The following is a 16739-nucleotide window of genomic DNA, read 5'->3' as shown; positions in this document are numbered from 1 at the left end:
CAGTTTCTCCACTAGTCTGGGGATGGTCCCCTACTTCGACCAGGTCACTCCACCCGACTACGGTCAGCGTGGATTCAGGAGCCACGGGTGGATTACTCACTTCCCGTGGCCCTAGTACCCCTTCCTTCTCTCCTCTTTTCTCTCACACTGCGCTAGTCTAGGGACGTGCCCCTCTCTCCTTCAGTCCCCAGCACCAACTCTCTTCTCCTCCTTATTCCTTCTGACTCCTCCCACAACTGTCACTCCTGTTACCATGACAACTCCCTCTTCTCCACTTTCTCCATCCAAACCCTCTAGCTAGTCCCTCCCTGGCCTGGAGAGGTCTATTGTTGGATGTAGTGCCCCTTCCTTGTCTGAAAGCGGACCACCACACCTCTAGCTGAGGTGCAGTACCTCTGTGGCAACTGAACCCTCAGGGGCGCCACAAAAGCACATAAATAGGTAAGAGAATAACTTACCCTAAGTGTGCAAAGACAAAGACAACTCTTTGAAGCACATTTGGTCCCAATCAATGGTGCTCGAAGGCTGTCGCTTCAACCACTCGGCCAGTAAACCTCAGGCTCTGAAAGAAGATACTGACAAGGAAAGCTGAATTTCAGCATGAAAACAGCAGATTGACATAGGCCAATGTTGATTTACCTGAAAAGCGTAATCCAATAAATAAAAAAATGAAACTTTTATTGTACAACACGTTTCGGAGTCATTTTTACTCTCTTGTCAGATACATAACTTCAGGTTCCAAATGAAGACACTGACAAGGAAAAGCTGAATTTCAGCATGAAAACAGCAGTTTAACCCTGGCCAGTTTAAGAACATAATCCAATAAATCTCTTAATTTAACTATTAATGTACAGCGCATTTCCGAATCACTGTAACTTCTTAGTCAAGTAAATATAATAACGAGCAAGTCCTCCAATCAATTGTTTTTTTTCTATAAAGGAAACATGAGGATATAAACACATTTGGACATTTTTAGATAATAATTGTATGTTTTGGAGATAATTTATGCATTTTTAATTGTCATGTGACTATTACATCATTTTTATGTGTATTAATGGGGACCTTGCTTGTTATTAGACATGCACCTGATGAAGGAGTCAGAACGACTTGGAAACGCGTTGTACAATAAAAGTTTAACTTTAGAATTTATTGTATTTTTCTTTTCAGATGCACCAACATTGGCCAGAGTTAAACTGTTGTTTTTATGCTGAAATTCTGTTTTTTCTTGTCTGTATCTTCAGTCAGAGCCTGCAGATATGCATCTGACAAAGGACACAGAGCAACTTGGAAACGCGTTGTACAATAAAACTTTCATTTTCAGATCTATTGGATTATGATCTTCAGACATACCAGCAATGGCTGAGGTTAAACTTTTTGGAAAATTCAGCATTCAGTATCTTCATTCACAGCCTAATACGTAGCTGATGTCAGAATGACTCTGAAATGCGTTGTACAGTAGAAATTAATTTTCAGATTTTGGGGGTTATGTTCTTCAGATATACCAACAGTGGCCAGAGATATACCGCTGCTTTCACTCATCATAAAGTTTAGCCAGTTGAAGTCTATAGGAATCATATCAATGTGCAGTAGAATGAACCTGACCAGTCCTCACGTTTCCTTGCGCCACCGAGCTCCGATACAATGTGAGATATTGAGCCTTTAATGATGTTCTTGCTACATTTACCAGGTGACGTGAACGTGACAGCAACATTTTATGTGAAGATTTACAACCGCAATTATACCGAGAAACTTAATGATACGACCAGCGAGGACTACAAATCTATGGCCAACAAATTTAAGGAAGAGGTGAAGAATCTTAGCGTTATTCACTTGTCATCAGTTCCGTTGATGTTTAGGAATAGTTACCAAAGCTAATCGAAAGCCAATGGAGCAGATGATGTCATCAAACATCATTTCAGTTTTTTAATTTTGTAATTCCCCAAATTTTCCATTGTCCCTAAAACTCCTACAAACTTGTCATTGTCTACTTACTTAAAGAGTTGCCCACTTTATTTGTAGTTGAGCAGATGTGTTGACAACATGATATTGTGACACTTACTGATATAGAAGTCTTACAGGTTCTCCACTTGTTAGTATATCGCCCCTCACTGGCTGGACTCCTTTCCTGTTCTTATAATGGAGTCTGTGACCAGGCGTGTCCATCAGCCTCTTTGAATTGTGAGGCACCTCACACAGGAAAGCTGTAATAATTGCAGGAGACCTGGTCACATGCTCATCCACCAGCAGTCATTACGTGGACAGGAGAGCAATGCAACCCATGAGGAAGGAGGAGGAGAACCTGCAATACTTAAATGTGACAGAACCAACACCAACACATTTGGTAAAACAATAATGACCCCATAAAGATCAGGGCGAGCAGAAAACGTGATAGCTGTTTAAGCTATACTCTGGTCTTCAGAACTTCTTGTTACAATCCTCATGGCAGGGTTGGATTAAGGTTGATGGAAAGGAACAATTACAACTGAAATGATCATTCACAGGCTAAAAATGTAAGAATTAATGTCCATGGTTGGGTTGTTCCATGTCAAGTGAACCAATTAATTTTTCCTCTATATTTTTAATTCTTTTGAGATTTTGTTCTCTGGTAATAGTGTGTTAGAGAATGGAAAATGTGAAGGAAAGAAAATCTATATATTCTTTTTTATTTTGTATTAATTTTCAAAGATTTAAAAAATGTGAATTTCTGTGTTGCATGCCTTTACGTTTCTCCTCATAACTCAGGCCAGAACCAAGACAGAGAAACTGAGAAAACACCATTACACCCTGAACTGTACAGGCCGATATGTCATAAGAGTATCTTTATTAATATTTTAAATGCAACAATTTAAAAAATTCCCATGTTCTCCCTATACTCCTACCAAAATTCAAGTTGAAATTTCAAAGGGATCATACATATTTAAAAAACAACTATATGAACATTGTCAACTTGAAAATCTCAAATTCAGCCTGTGTTCTGAAGGTGTAAGGTCTTTATTATCCAAATAAAATAATAAAAAGAATGTTTAATGATTTGACCTGATCTTAAACCAGGCAAATCATTAGATAAATCTCTAGTGGAGACAGTGAAAGCTTTTTACAATAGTGATGACGTGAGACGGATTATACCTGGAAGGAAAGACTGTGCGTCTATGAAAGTGAACGGTAAGAAAACTCATATTCATGTGATGCTGCTTCTTGCCAATTTGAAGGAGACCTATGATTTTTTTTTACATTTTTTTTAATTTTTAACTTCAACTTCTGCCAAAATAGGATTTTTAATATATGTTGCCCTGCGACCTAAGAATTGTGCCCTGGCTGTTGGTCATGGTGCACACTCAGTATACATATGTACCACATGCCAGAACACTAAGCTTATGAAAGAAGAAGAAAAGCTGAAAAATACTCACACTGGTGAGTTCAACTTTGGTGATTACAAAGTATGTGCCTCCAAATATATGTCCAGAAAAGGGTTCAATCTGTTACCTAAATATCTGCAAAAATGTCCTCTATTAATGGCTCCAAGAAAAAATATTACATCACTTCAAAGTGGTCATGGTAGATGGTATAACTTATACACAGTGGATATCTGGTGACAGATGGACTTTTGACATTGTTTCTAAAAGTGCAGAACACTTTGTAGAACCTTCTTGTGACCAGCTGATAGTCCTTAAAAGGGATAGTCCGAAACCCAGAAGTATATTTCAATTAATAAACCTTTAAAAACTAATAACTTTTGTAATTTAAATCATGGTAAAATTTCCCACCATTCACTCTGTACTGAACTCAGGGTTCTATGTATATTTCCCACTTCCTATGATGATTGGGAATCCTCAGTGCATGATGGGATACTCAAACGAATCATTATCTGCTGGATGAACTGCTGTCGCTTCCATATCCGCCCTGAAACGAAGCGTCATCGAAAGAAAGGGGGCTGGGACTTCCCAAACTACCCTTACTTTGTTTGCCTCCTTGAAACGAAGCATCATCATCAGTGACGCTCATTTCAGGGGACAGCTCTGCTCACAGTCAGAAACAAAATACAAAAGTGTCGTTATGATACCCGGGTGCTTACTTCATAATTCAATAGTTGTTCATTTGTTGAAAAAAAATTGATTTCAGTTATAAAAACTGACATGCTACCAAGTTTGAGCAAGGTCTACTACTTCTCAGATGTCTTTTCTGCACAGTATGAAAATAGGAAAAACTTTACAAATGTCTGCCATCACAAAAAAGATTTTGGAGTGGAAGCTGAATGGCACTTTCTTTCTGCTACAGCTCATGGCAAAGGTGTATTTGATTGTTTAGGAGACCCTGTGAAATGTCTTGCAACTCAAACTAGCCTCCAGAGGCAGTATTCATACCAAATCTTGACACCCATGTAATTTTTTAACTGGAGGGAGAAAAATATTACTAACATCCAGCTCATGTATTATACCTACCAGGAGTACGAAGAAGTTAAAACATCGGTTACAGAAAGCAGAACACATTACAGGAACTCGCCAATACTACACTCCCATGTAGTGGAACAGGAATGAAAACAAAGATGTTTTCATTCAGCAATGACAGTGAAGTCCATGAAGTGATTGAAATTGGCCCAAGATTGGCAATGGATGACAAAACTGGTGATGTGACCTGTGAATATGATCGACACTAGTGGCAGCTAATAGACTCTCCAAAGATTATGACAATGAAGAAGTAGAAGTGAATTTTCTGCACCTTCTGGTACATCACTGTCCTATGTGCATCCAAGAAAACCAGACATTTTAAAAGTAAAAATAAATATCAGATATTAGCCCCATAACAGGCCGGACATACTCTGACACAAAATGGAAGTGTTAATGGAAATGCCCATTGTAAGAGATTGCGGACAAGATGAGATTTCACCCAGTAGAAGGGACAGATTAATGATAAAAGCCCAGTGTAAAGACTATTAATTGTTTAAGACTAATTCATATTGTTTTATTTTATAGCTTGATGATGTAACTACTGTACTTGTTTTTTTAAAAACTTGAAAAAGGACATGTCTAGTGATGTAATAATAAAAAATAGTAGTTACTTGTATATTTACAAAGGTGTTAAAATATAGATTCTTTCATTTTAGTATGAAAGAGGATGTCCACTACATTCTATACGGCCCCACACTGATTTATAGCTTGTGAAGAAGTATTTTTGTAAACACCTCTTGTTGCCATCTGTGCCTGTGAGAGGCGCTATCGCTGATCGGTCACTCGGCATCACATGACCCCTTCATTCGTGTGCAGCTTTCATTAACTGAAAATATGCGCTGGATACTGGGCTGTGACGTGCAGTGGATCACCGCAAACAGCCCTGTCAATCAGGAAGAGTGCATGGGATTGGGTCACGCCTGGTGGAATCCAGGAAATCCGGAAGTTGATGCGACATCAGTGGACGTCAGCGGCGGCTGCAGATGGGGTCACGTGATGCCGAGTGAGCGGTCAACAATAGCGCCGCTCACAGGCACAGATGGCAACAAAAGGTGTTGGCAAAAATACTTTACAAGGTTTACATCTATGGGGGCATTATACAATGTGGCGGACCACCTCTTTAAACATATATGATCAGGATAAGACTGCATTTAGAAAATCACACTTCAAAAGATGATCCTACTAAGATCCCAACTTGAACTCCTGAACAAATGTGCCTTTTTTGAAAAATGTATAACATAGTTTTTCCAAAATCGCCCATCAAAATTTAGAATTTGACTCCTCTAAAACAAAATATCAACAAACATAGCCTTGTGAAATATCAAATGAAAGCCTGTACAATGCTGAACAAAATGAAGCCTCTCACATCTCTTTATCTTAATTCTAGCCCGATATATGATAACAAATGTAAAGTCATACAAGCCCAAAATTTAGGTTTCTTTTAAACTTTAGAAATCTATAAAAAAAATTAACTAATGAAGATAAAAATTCAAAACTTATTATTTTTAATTCACTAAAGTATCACTTCAAAAACAGAAAATAAATATCTTAAGATATCAGATAAAAAATATTCAGATTTGGATCACTTGAAATGGAATGACCCGTCCGTGTCGGAGTTACGATCATTCAACCAGCAACATACCTTGGGGCTTTTTTGTGGTTATACCAGCATGTTCCCAGGCTCCCATTTTTCTCCTTCCTCTCTTTTATTTTCCTTCATGTCCCTGTCAGTCAGTGCTAGTTGCCTCCAGTTGTCTCACCCCTTCTACCATTAATTGGGCGCAGAGAGATTTCTACCGCATGTACCAAAAAAACTCAACTCCATATGGAGGAGTCATGCCTTCATACTGGAACTAGTTGTGATTCAAGATGAGTGAATCTGTTAGAGGTGAATCGAATTCACCTCGAATTTGCAAAGAATTCAGCTTCGTCCCAAATTTGATTTTTTTTTTTGAGTGATTCGCATTGTGCAACATTTTACTGGATTGTAGAAGGATGGATAGGGGCTTAAAAATTAAGGAGAGTAGTGAACTCATCTCACAGTTCACCTGTCCTGCTGCAACTCTCACCCAGTGTCCTGCTGGCTCCCTCTAGCTCAAGTCTCCTCTTCCATGTCTTTTTTCACTTTATTACATGAGCTTCTGGAGCTGAATAAGTGGCGCCCCTGAGGATTCAGTTGCCACAGAGGTACTGCAACTCCTCCTGAGGTGTGGTACCCCACCGTCCAGGTAGGTTGGAGGCTTCTGACCATGCTCCAACACTTGCATCCCACACAACACAGTAGTTCAGCAAAGCCATTGCGGCTCCCTGCTTGGAGTGTAGCAGAGCACCTTTGGTGGCTCCCTGCTTGGAACACAAAACGTGCTGGGAGGCGGGTGGAGTTAGAATACATAAAAGAGCGGGAAGGGTTAGGATTTCAGTCAGTCAGTCAGTAAGAGTCAGAGGAGTGAGGAGAGAAGATCCCTGGGAGAGGGATGGAGGAAGGAGGTGCTGCAGCAGATCTCAGTGACCTGGGTCTGCTGGCACGGGAAAGGAAAGAAGGAGAAAGACTTTGAACAGAAACCTGATCTTCCATAAGAAGGAGAGACTAGTAAGGAACGTAGGAGTAAGAGGGAACAGAGGACGTGGGTTAGGAGAGATCCCTGCCTAGAAGTTCTAAGCGCAAGGCCGTGGCCCGGTCCCCGAGGTTGTATGGATACTAATGGTCCTGCAGCAGACACCGGTGGAGTAGTGAGCTGTAAATGCACTCCTCCCATCTAAAACTTGAGGGCACATCAGCAACTTGGATAGTGAGCCGGGACTTAGGAGTAAGGAGTCTCCGAAGCAGGCTAGAGCTGTCTGCCGTACAAGTACAGTTCTTGGGAACATCTGTCAGGAGGAACTCCAGTGTAACTCAGTACTAGGAGTACTTCACACCAAAGGCGCTATAAGAGGAGACGTTCAGAAAGGCACATGTTGGCGGAGTGTTGGAAGGGAGCATTCCATCTTGCTTGGAGGTTGACTGAGCCCCGGACCTGGAGGACACAGCACGGAGGCAGGCATCTGTGTGTACTACAGACTGTGAGTAAAGCTTTGGAACTACAGGCCCTGGTGTCCTCCAATTATTCCTGCGCCAACACACCCTGTACCACTACATCTGGGTACCAGCTTCTACACCGCCTGCGCCTCTCCTCTACCCCTACATCTACACTGCCCTGGGACTACAGCTCCACCTGTGGGGAGCTTCACCATCTTGGCTGCAACACACCACCAGTCCCAGAGGATCTGCATGCAGCGTCGGCTTAACATCTCACTTGCCGAACACCACAGGTGGCGTCACGAACTATTAATTTAATCAACTACATTTCACCATTCAATCTCCCCTATTACTTGGGCGCCCAGGGCCACGGACCGGGTCACCGCCGCTGTGACACATCCCGCTGACACCGGCCAGGTACCGAGTACCCCGATGCCCTGGGTGTGAGGGCGTCCCAAATAGACTTCAGGTGAGGGATATTGTGCCCTCATTAATTTAGAATATCGCAACCTGTGTAGGCTTTGGGCAACACACTGTGATGCCCTTACATGTGGCTTAACCTGCATGTTCGTGAGATGCATGGGTACTTGTAGCGTTCTACATCCTGTAATGACATATATATCCGCCCTCTCATGTCCCCCATTCTGTAATAATGTCTCTGATCCTGGCCCCTTCCTCTAACAATATTCCTAATCCTGGCCCCTTCCTGTAATAATGTCCCCTATCCTACGCCTCTTCTAGGTATAATTTCCTCCATACTGGGCATTTTCCTGGTATACTGCCCCCCATCCTGAGCCCTTTCCGGTAATAATGTCCCCCATCCTAGTATAATATCTTTATCCTGGGCACCTTCCTGGTATAATGTCTCCCTCCTCCATCCTGGATGTGCAAAGTGCACTGCCTGAGGTTTATTTAAGGCAAAGTGAAGGAAGACACAGAAGAGGACATCACCTGCCATAAAGACTGGAACTGGAGGGAGCCAGCAGAGGACCAGGCGGGGACCTGTGACATTGAGACAGCTGAGCAGCAATGTGGGCATATTATTTTTTATTTTTTTTAACCTCAACAGAGTCCCCAGAATATAATGGGGCACATTTGATTTGCTTTGAAGTGATTCAATAGGAGTCGAATGTCCTGGTCAAACGCAATTGAACTGACTACTTTGACTTTTGGCAGCTTCGTTAATCACTTGTTGTGGCTCTTAGGTCTCTTACCATGTTTTTTATGATTCTTTATTATTTAACGGCCTACACCTCATTCTCGAGTCATGGCGACTTGATAGATGAATGATCTGTAGGAAGATCGATTTTATGCAGGTCCACCAGGGTCTTCACCATTATCTTGATAGTATCAAACTATCGAGGTGCTGGTCTTCGTCTTTGCTTTGTTCCTTCTATTCTTCTGATGATTCTTTACTGTAAAAGAATTGTCAATGTTTTTCACATTACGGAAAAGTTGTTCCTCTCCTGGGAAACCCTTACAACCATGTAATTGTTACTGTGAAAGAGATACATCTCTGTGCTGTCCTTCTCCTGAAAACCCCTAACCCTGTTTGTAAAAACCTCAGGGATCCACAGAGGCCTTGGTTGAGAATCACTGGTATAGGACCTTGGTGGCTGAAGGTTTGTTTTATTTTAGTTTTATAAAATAGGTTGCACTATTTTTCTTTAAGTATCTCGTCTAGAAAGAATTCATCATCAATGAAAAATAACGGCAGAAAAACTTATAGACCTCAGGATGTAGTCGAGGTATTTTTCATTCTCACCATAGATTATTTTTGTTCGGATTTTGAACTCAACTTCACTAAATATTTAACAGAAAAAAAAATTAAAAAATGTAGAAAAAGATTATTGTTGACCCAATTTTCTCCTTGTTGGTTTAGATACATGGGATTTTCAGAAATGTTATAGAATTCAAAGGCTTATCAAACATTGTTTTCAGGTGAGTATCAATAGAAATTCTGCAGCTTTGTGTACAGAAAAATAACAGAAACCAAAAGTAGAGAAATTTCAGAAAGCGATTATTAAGGTTCCAACTTTTATAGGTTAAAAAATGGATCCCTTCTCGCCGCCGCCGCTTGTTGTTTTTTTTTTGTCTTTTGTTTTTCCTTCCCTTATCTCCAAGAGCTGTAACCTTTTTTATTTTTCCAGCAACAAAAATATAAGAGGACTTGTTTTTTACGAGACGAGTTGGAGTTTTGAATTCTACCAATAATTTGATTGTTTAGTGTTTGGTAAAAATATGCTGAATTTAATTTTTCATTTCTATCTTATTTCTTCTCAATTTTTTGGTAAAAATTAGTTTGTGTCTCCATAATCTGAGACCCACAGTTTTCTTTTTTTTCCTTCGATGGACTGTCTGAGCGCTTGAATTTTCGAGCTGAAGTTTTTATTTTTATAATTTTTGGGAACATATGATTTTTTAACTATTTTTGACTCTTTTTTCTGGGAAATTAGGAATAAAAACTTTCAAGTTAGTCCATACAAAAAATAGAAAATACATTTCTTAAATGATTTTTTTTCATTCTTTCAGTCTTCCTAGGGAGTAATTAATGATCTTCTATGAAGCCCTGACAACTTGAAACTGAATATGGGGTTAGCAGAGCTAAAAAATTATCTTTAAGGACGTTTCCTTAAAAATCTTTCTATAAATTAGTGCATTGTCCAAAGGAAATTTTTATTACATTTTTTCAGAACCAGCACCACATCCATCCACAGGTTGTAATTGGTATTGCAGTTCAGTTTCATTGAAGTGAATGTAACTGAGGTGCAATACCACATACAATCTGTGGACAGGTGTGGCGCTGTATTTGAAACAAAGAACATCATCATTTTTTTTCTCATTGTGACAGGAAAGGAAGCATAGATGTGAGCTGTTTGGCTCTGATCACCCTCCCCATTGGCACCCAGCAGGTGTTAAGCCACAACCTGAACACAACAGTGAACGATATGGTACATACACTCCGTGTCGCCTACCAGTCTACACCAGAATGTAGAACCAGCAAGAACCAGCAAGACCAAGGTATCTATCACATGAGTAATGCTATAATCATTGGACGTCGACATATACTGGGAGACGACTGCTGTCCTCCAGCTAAGGGAACATTTGGGGTGGATTTTTCACACTTGGTTCCTCTGTGGTTCCCAATGCCAGTCAGCAGATATAAAGCCACGTTGATTTCTTCTAAAACCCACAAACAATTCTGTAACTTTCTCCAGTATTTTATAGACTGTAATTAGCTATTATCTTTTTAATTAACGAAGCTTGTCCCTCCATGTTTTGGAACATTAACAAACTCATGGTCTCCATCTTCTCCAGATTCGCTCTGCTTCCGTAATTACTCCATTCGTGCAACTCCGGGTGACATCAATTATACAGGTGAGAGCCGACGTCCCTCACAAAAGAGTGTGATGGGTGAACGGACCATGGAGAAGCCCAACTCCACCGGCATACAGTCCTTCTGTACATTGGGATAGTCTCCACTTATATCTACACAATATCTGCGGTCACCAGAGGTAACAGTTCAGATACTTCAAATAAAGACTATAAAGAGACTAATGACGATGCTGTTGGGTGGCCACATAGTCATGGCCATAACAAATTTCAGCATCGGCCAAGTGACGGACATCACAGCCAACCTACAGTAGAGCCTCTAGAAAGTGAAATTTTTTTATGGGCAATTTACTTTTTTCTAAATAACATACACTTGAACAATGAACCAATATGAGCTCAACAGTAAAAATATCCTAGAAAGTACTATTAGATAAATGTCTGTACACTGGGACCTGTACAGTTATTTGATGTGCAATAATCCATCTGACCGTCTGCATTACAGGAGCGGACACTGTCAAAAGCAGCAAGCAGAATAGTGAGTGCAGCTCTGGAGCATAATACAGGATGTAACTCAGGATCAGTACAGAATCAGTAATGTCATGTATGTACACAGTGACTGCACCAGCAGAATAGTGAGTGCAGCTCTGGAGCATAATACAGGATGTAACTCAGGATCAGTACAGAATCAGTAATGTAATGTATGTACACAGTGACTGCACCAGCAGAATAGTGAGTGCAGCTCTGGAGTATAATACAGGATGTAACTCAGGATCAGTAATGTAATGTATGTACACAGTGACTGCACCAGCAGAATAGTGAGTGCAGCTCTGGAGTATAATACAGGATGTAACTCAGGATAAGTAATGTAATGTATGTACACAGTGACTGCACCAGCAGAATAGTGAGTGCAGCTCTGGAGTATAATACAGGATGTAACTCAGGATCAGTACAGGATCAGTAATGTATGTACACAGTGACTGCACCAGCAGAATAGTGAGTGCTGCTCTGCTGTATAATAGAGGATGTAACTCAGGATCAGTAATGTAATGTATGTACACAGTGACTGCACCAGCAGAATAGTGAGTGCAGCTCCGGAATATAATACAGAATGTAACTCAGAATCAGTAAAGGATCAGTAATGACATGTATGTACACAGTGACAGCACCAGCAGAATAGTGAGCGCAGCTCTGGAGTATAATACAGGATGTAACTGTAGAGGTGGGCCGAGCTGGGGGGGTGGTCCCTCTTTATACCGCGCAGAGATGTAACAGAGACACGATGGAGGCAAATGTCGGGTACAACAGGTCCAAGCTTTATTCTCTGGCCGCCCACTTGACAGCCTCCACAGTACACCGCACTTCAATGCAATACACTTTACTTCGCTTTACTTGTCGGCCCTCCGTTTCCTGAGCCGCTTCCCACACACCGTACTTTACACTGGGGACGTGTATGCGTACATCGTCCCCTCTTCACCCGTTGACACTCCTGTCAGATCCGTCACTGTGGCCGCCCTAGGCCTGTAACCAACAGTACTTTTACTGAACAGTAGTCTCAGTACGATATGCTTTACCTCGATGCCTCGTCTATTCTGCGGTACTTTCCTGTCAGGACCACCCCACTGAAGTTCTCTCTCCTCAGTCCCCCTGGTTTGGTTTTCCTCAGAGTGCCCAGACTGTTGTAGTCCTCCTGTCACTTGAGCTCCCCCTGGGGACTGGAATCTTCTGGAACCCTCCCTCAGTATTTATATCTCTCCCGGTCCCCTGTCACTGTAACTCCGCCCCCCATGACCAACGGTTTCTAAAGCCCTAAACTGATGTCAAGTCCTTTGCTCACACTCCTCCCTGCCCTCTAATGGTCAACCCAAGGTACTGCACGTCCACTACACTTTCCTAGCTGTTTCCCCACTGTAGTAACTGACACCTGTCTAAACTGTGCAAACCTTCCTTTCTCTATTCTGACATGTCCGTCCGTCCGTCAGGTCACCTTCCCTACATAACTAACGATCAATAATATATGTACATAGTGACAGAATTGATTTAAAAATGCACAGTTTTCTGTGAGAGGCCTGTGGTTACTGTATCCACTCTGACTTATGGCTCCATTGGTATACTTATTTTGGTGGATATATAATTATAATTTTACTTCTGTCATCATTTTCACATTTGATGGTGAATTCTCTCACTTTGATTACTATTCAGATTTCTGCCATTCGGCTGCACCTCCCGGGTTCTCTGAATACTACTTCCCCGACAATACAGACTCAGGATTTCGCTGTGTGTCCGCCTGTACCCCAGGAGCGCATGGAGAGATTAACTGCCACTATGGAGACTGCAGGTTACCGCAAACAGGGCCCGAATGTGTGTAAGTACAAATATCACTATAAAGACGCAATGTGGTACAACGGAGACGTGAGATATGAAAGGGACTGTGGAGATAAATAATCATATTAAAAAATGGCTACAAAAAATATGATGAGTACAACTATGAGTGATGAAACATTGTTTGTAAGGGCTCATACTCACTTGTGAGAGACTCGCACGATTCTCGTGCGAGTCTCTCGCATGAAATCCTGGCACTGCCACCGGCACTCGGACCGGAGCGTGCGGCTGCATAGAAATACGTGTAGCCGCACGCTCCGGTCTGAGTGCGAGCGGCAGTCCCAGGTTTTCATGCGAGAGAATCGTGCGAGTCTCTCGCAAGTGAGTATGAGCCCTTAGAAAGTAAATGATACAGGAAGGCAACTTGGGGTTGGAGAGATGGGCCGAAATGTTATCAGGTCACTCCATCTGAAACTTCAAGGTTCAGTCGTTTATGGAAATTGTGGAATATCTGTAAACTAAACCCAACATCAGCCTTGAAGGAACTTCCACAACATCACCCATGGTAAGTCCTTCTCTTAGTCACCTTCTACTCTGTCCACAGGTGTCATGATACCAAACATTTCTGGTATTTTGGAAACGACTGTCAGACTCGGATCAACAGACCAGGGGTTATCGGAGGGGTCTCCACACTCCTAGCTGTGCTTCTCATCCTTCTTGTGATCGTCCTGGTGGTAATACCGTTACGTAGATGTGGGAAGGCTGAGATAAGTTCACGGTGGGTCTTAGTTATGATTTTCTTAAAAGTATTTCCTATACTATTTCCTAGTATTTATACTTCTGATATTCTTATGTTTATCTTTAGAAAACCATAAAACCCTAAAACTCAAAACCTGGTCTTCAAGACTGGATCTTGGGGACCTTTATACAGTCATTAAAATTGGTGTCCAGGAACCACCCTGCAATATCTTCCATTATTAGTCCCAAACTACCAGTCTGACCAAAGGGTTGTACCTATCTAGAGGGGGTGAAAGCCAACAGATCCCCTTTGATTGGAGTTTGGATGTTGCACGAAGGAGGTGGATATGGTGCAGTATAGGATGATGTGCTAAGAATGGGAGGGAAAGGGTGGATAGTGCAAAGGTGTAGGGTATGGGGTACAGCAAGCATGAGCTCCAGATGGCTATGTGGTCCCCTGGAGGGGATGGAGTGTCTCAGAATATCTCCTTGGCAGTTAGGACACCAGGCTAAGACCAAGATAAGACGTCAATGTGTTGTGCCGTATTGTTTTTGTTCCATAGTCTGGGCCTGGAAAGATCATTGCTTAGAGCACAGGATATATTGTTTTACAGAAGCACCATATGGTGGCACAAGCATTATCTACAGGTTCATGATACAAAATTGTAGGGGTTCCTCATCCTTCCATATTAGGTCTGTGCTCACTCTTAAGCAGTGTCGACTCTTAGGTTATGTTTTCAAAAAGACCAAATTTTTCAAGCATAAACCATTTCAGGAAGCTCAGTTGTTTCAGTTTTTCTTTTCCCTTTGCGACTTCGAAGCATTTTGGAAGTTTTTGATCCTTTTTTGATTGGACGGTGCCTCATTTGGAGCATTTTCCATCAGGATTATCTTCAAAGGAACGACATGAACTTATTTTTTTGTTCCACCAGGCTTTTTTAAATACTTTCTTTAGGGAAAAATGATGATCAAAAAACTTCTCAAAGAAAAGTAGATGGAAATGAAAAAGAAGAGTTTTTGATAAATGGATTTAGGAGTAGATTGACTTCAAGGAAACTCCTCAAATATTCTGTGTGTGTATATAGCTTTAGGGTTTGTTCAGAAGAAATCTACTTCAAATTCTACAATTCTGAAGCCAATTCAGGTCCTCTTTGATGTGGATTTTGAGGGGAGTCCACTTCATTATCCATGTAGGCAAGCTCCCTGTGACCCCATCCCTACTTCTGATCAATTTTAACCTTCCTGTCTTGTGTTGTAGAAACCTTCTTGACAGAGATTACACCGACTCGATCACCGGCCCACAGTGGTACATCCCCAGAGATGAGTAAAACCGAGAAGACACCGTTCATGGATGACAAGCAAATTCACAGGGGACAGAGGGGATCATCTGCCAAGAACTAATGTCATTTGTGTGGCTTGTTACTATCTAATCTGGATACAACTGGACAGAAATAATGATGGAGACTTTGTCAAAGGCGATGATGTAAAAGGACAATCTCTGGATTGTGGAGAATTTTTTCCTTTTTTTTTATAAATACTGAAGACATTTTCCTGGTCGTTATGTATGGATGATGTCACCACCTGTTGTGATGTCATGCTTCCTATACACTGAGCAAGTATGAAGGAGGTGGAGATGAAGTCCTGGTCTAGCAGGTGACCACCACATGATACCTAAGTCCTAAGGTGGTGGTCACCTTCATGTACATGGCCTTATAATTAATGAAGAAACTACGCAGGAACATAAGGAAGAGGTGGACGACAATATAGAAAGCTTTTCTGCCGGAGTTCTCCTTTATGTGACCTTATTCCAACCTCCTGACTTTGCTGTTATCATGTCTTATCGTTAAAGTTGTGTCAATCTCCTGAAATTCGCTTCCAATTGTGGGAGTTAATTAGGGAAAATTGATTCACATTGAACAAATTCTAAACAAACCGGTTTTGCTGTCAATTTCTCTCAAAATTTCGATATTAATGAATCTGAATCCAAAAAAATCCTCAAAAACTCAGATCTGGGGCAAAGAGACATGGAACAAAAAGAAAACCGAAATAAAATAATTAGAGGCTTGAGCGGCAACAGGACAAAAATGCGGGGGGACTGAGGATAGGGGAGTATAACAGAACAGTTTAGTGACTTTTTTAAACTTTTTCTTGGTCGTCAAAATTCAGCAAAATAGCGGCAAACTGGCTGTCACTTCGATGAATTTGCAAAACTTGAATCCCCAAAATTTCAGATTCATTAGAATCTTAATTTATTAAGAAATTTTCAGCAAAATGATTTTGAATAGACTCCGTTTGCTCTTCTCTACTCATTGTATATAATTGTTATATGCGGACACACAGAGGTCGCTTCTCATGGACGCCAGTAGTAAAGCTTCTGTATAATGACAGGGGGCACCCTCTCTCCTTCTCTCCGAATTTTGGACATATCTGGGATCTATTTATTTTTATACTTTTAATTTAAGGACATAATAAAGCTACGATATCGCAAATCTCTGTCTATTAATTAGTCTTTCAAACTATTTTACTAATGGAAAACTTTTGGATGATGGATTGTGGGAGAGAGGAAAAAAAATCCTGTTGGTCATAAGGACAAAACTAATATGAAATTCTGCTTCCGCATTGTGGCCACTAGGTTGTGCCCTTGTGTAGTAAACCGTCACATCGGGCAAAAAAAAGAAGAATGTACAATTATCAGTTACTTTTCTCAGGAATCAAGAAAGTGAACAGATTTAGAAATCATCCAATGAGTAATGGTAAATAAGATATTACATGGGAAGTTACAGATACATTTAAGCTGATGAAGGCTAACTTTTGGATTAAGGAATCTGGCATTATTCATTCATGATATGACAGTAATGATTGGTTATTGTATGGTGGTATTACTCATA

At 41.1% G+C, this 16739-nt stretch overlaps 1 protein-coding gene across 1 annotated transcript in view; it reads left to right on the top strand.

Annotated features, from left to right (window-relative positions):
* Positions 1-16340, top strand: part of LOC141073825 (uncharacterized) — a 47753-nt gene extending 31413 nt beyond the window's left edge. The window contains exons 4-10 of the mRNA XM_073561285.1: positions 1688-1806; positions 9344-9402; positions 10313-10482; positions 10780-10839; positions 12994-13156; positions 13718-13891; positions 15110-16340. Of these exons, the coding sequence (XP_073417386.1) occupies positions 1688-1806; positions 9344-9402; positions 10313-10482; positions 10780-10839; positions 12994-13156; positions 13718-13891; positions 15110-15179 (815 nt within the window). The 3' untranslated portion in view covers positions 15180-16340. The remainder of the gene's footprint in view (positions 1-1687; positions 1807-9343; positions 9403-10312; positions 10483-10779; positions 10840-12993; positions 13157-13717; positions 13892-15109) is intronic.
* Positions 16341-16739: the final 399 nt, after the last annotated feature.

Source organism: Dendrobates tinctorius, unplaced genomic scaffold (assembly GCF_039654945.1).
Source record: "Dendrobates tinctorius isolate UK_male_01 unplaced genomic scaffold, ASM3965494v1 ptg000315l, whole genome shotgun sequence".
In the NCBI taxonomy this organism is placed as follows: Eukaryota; Metazoa; Chordata; class Amphibia; order Anura; family Dendrobatidae; genus Dendrobates; species Dendrobates tinctorius.
This window is presented reverse-complemented; position numbering and strand designations above follow the sequence as displayed.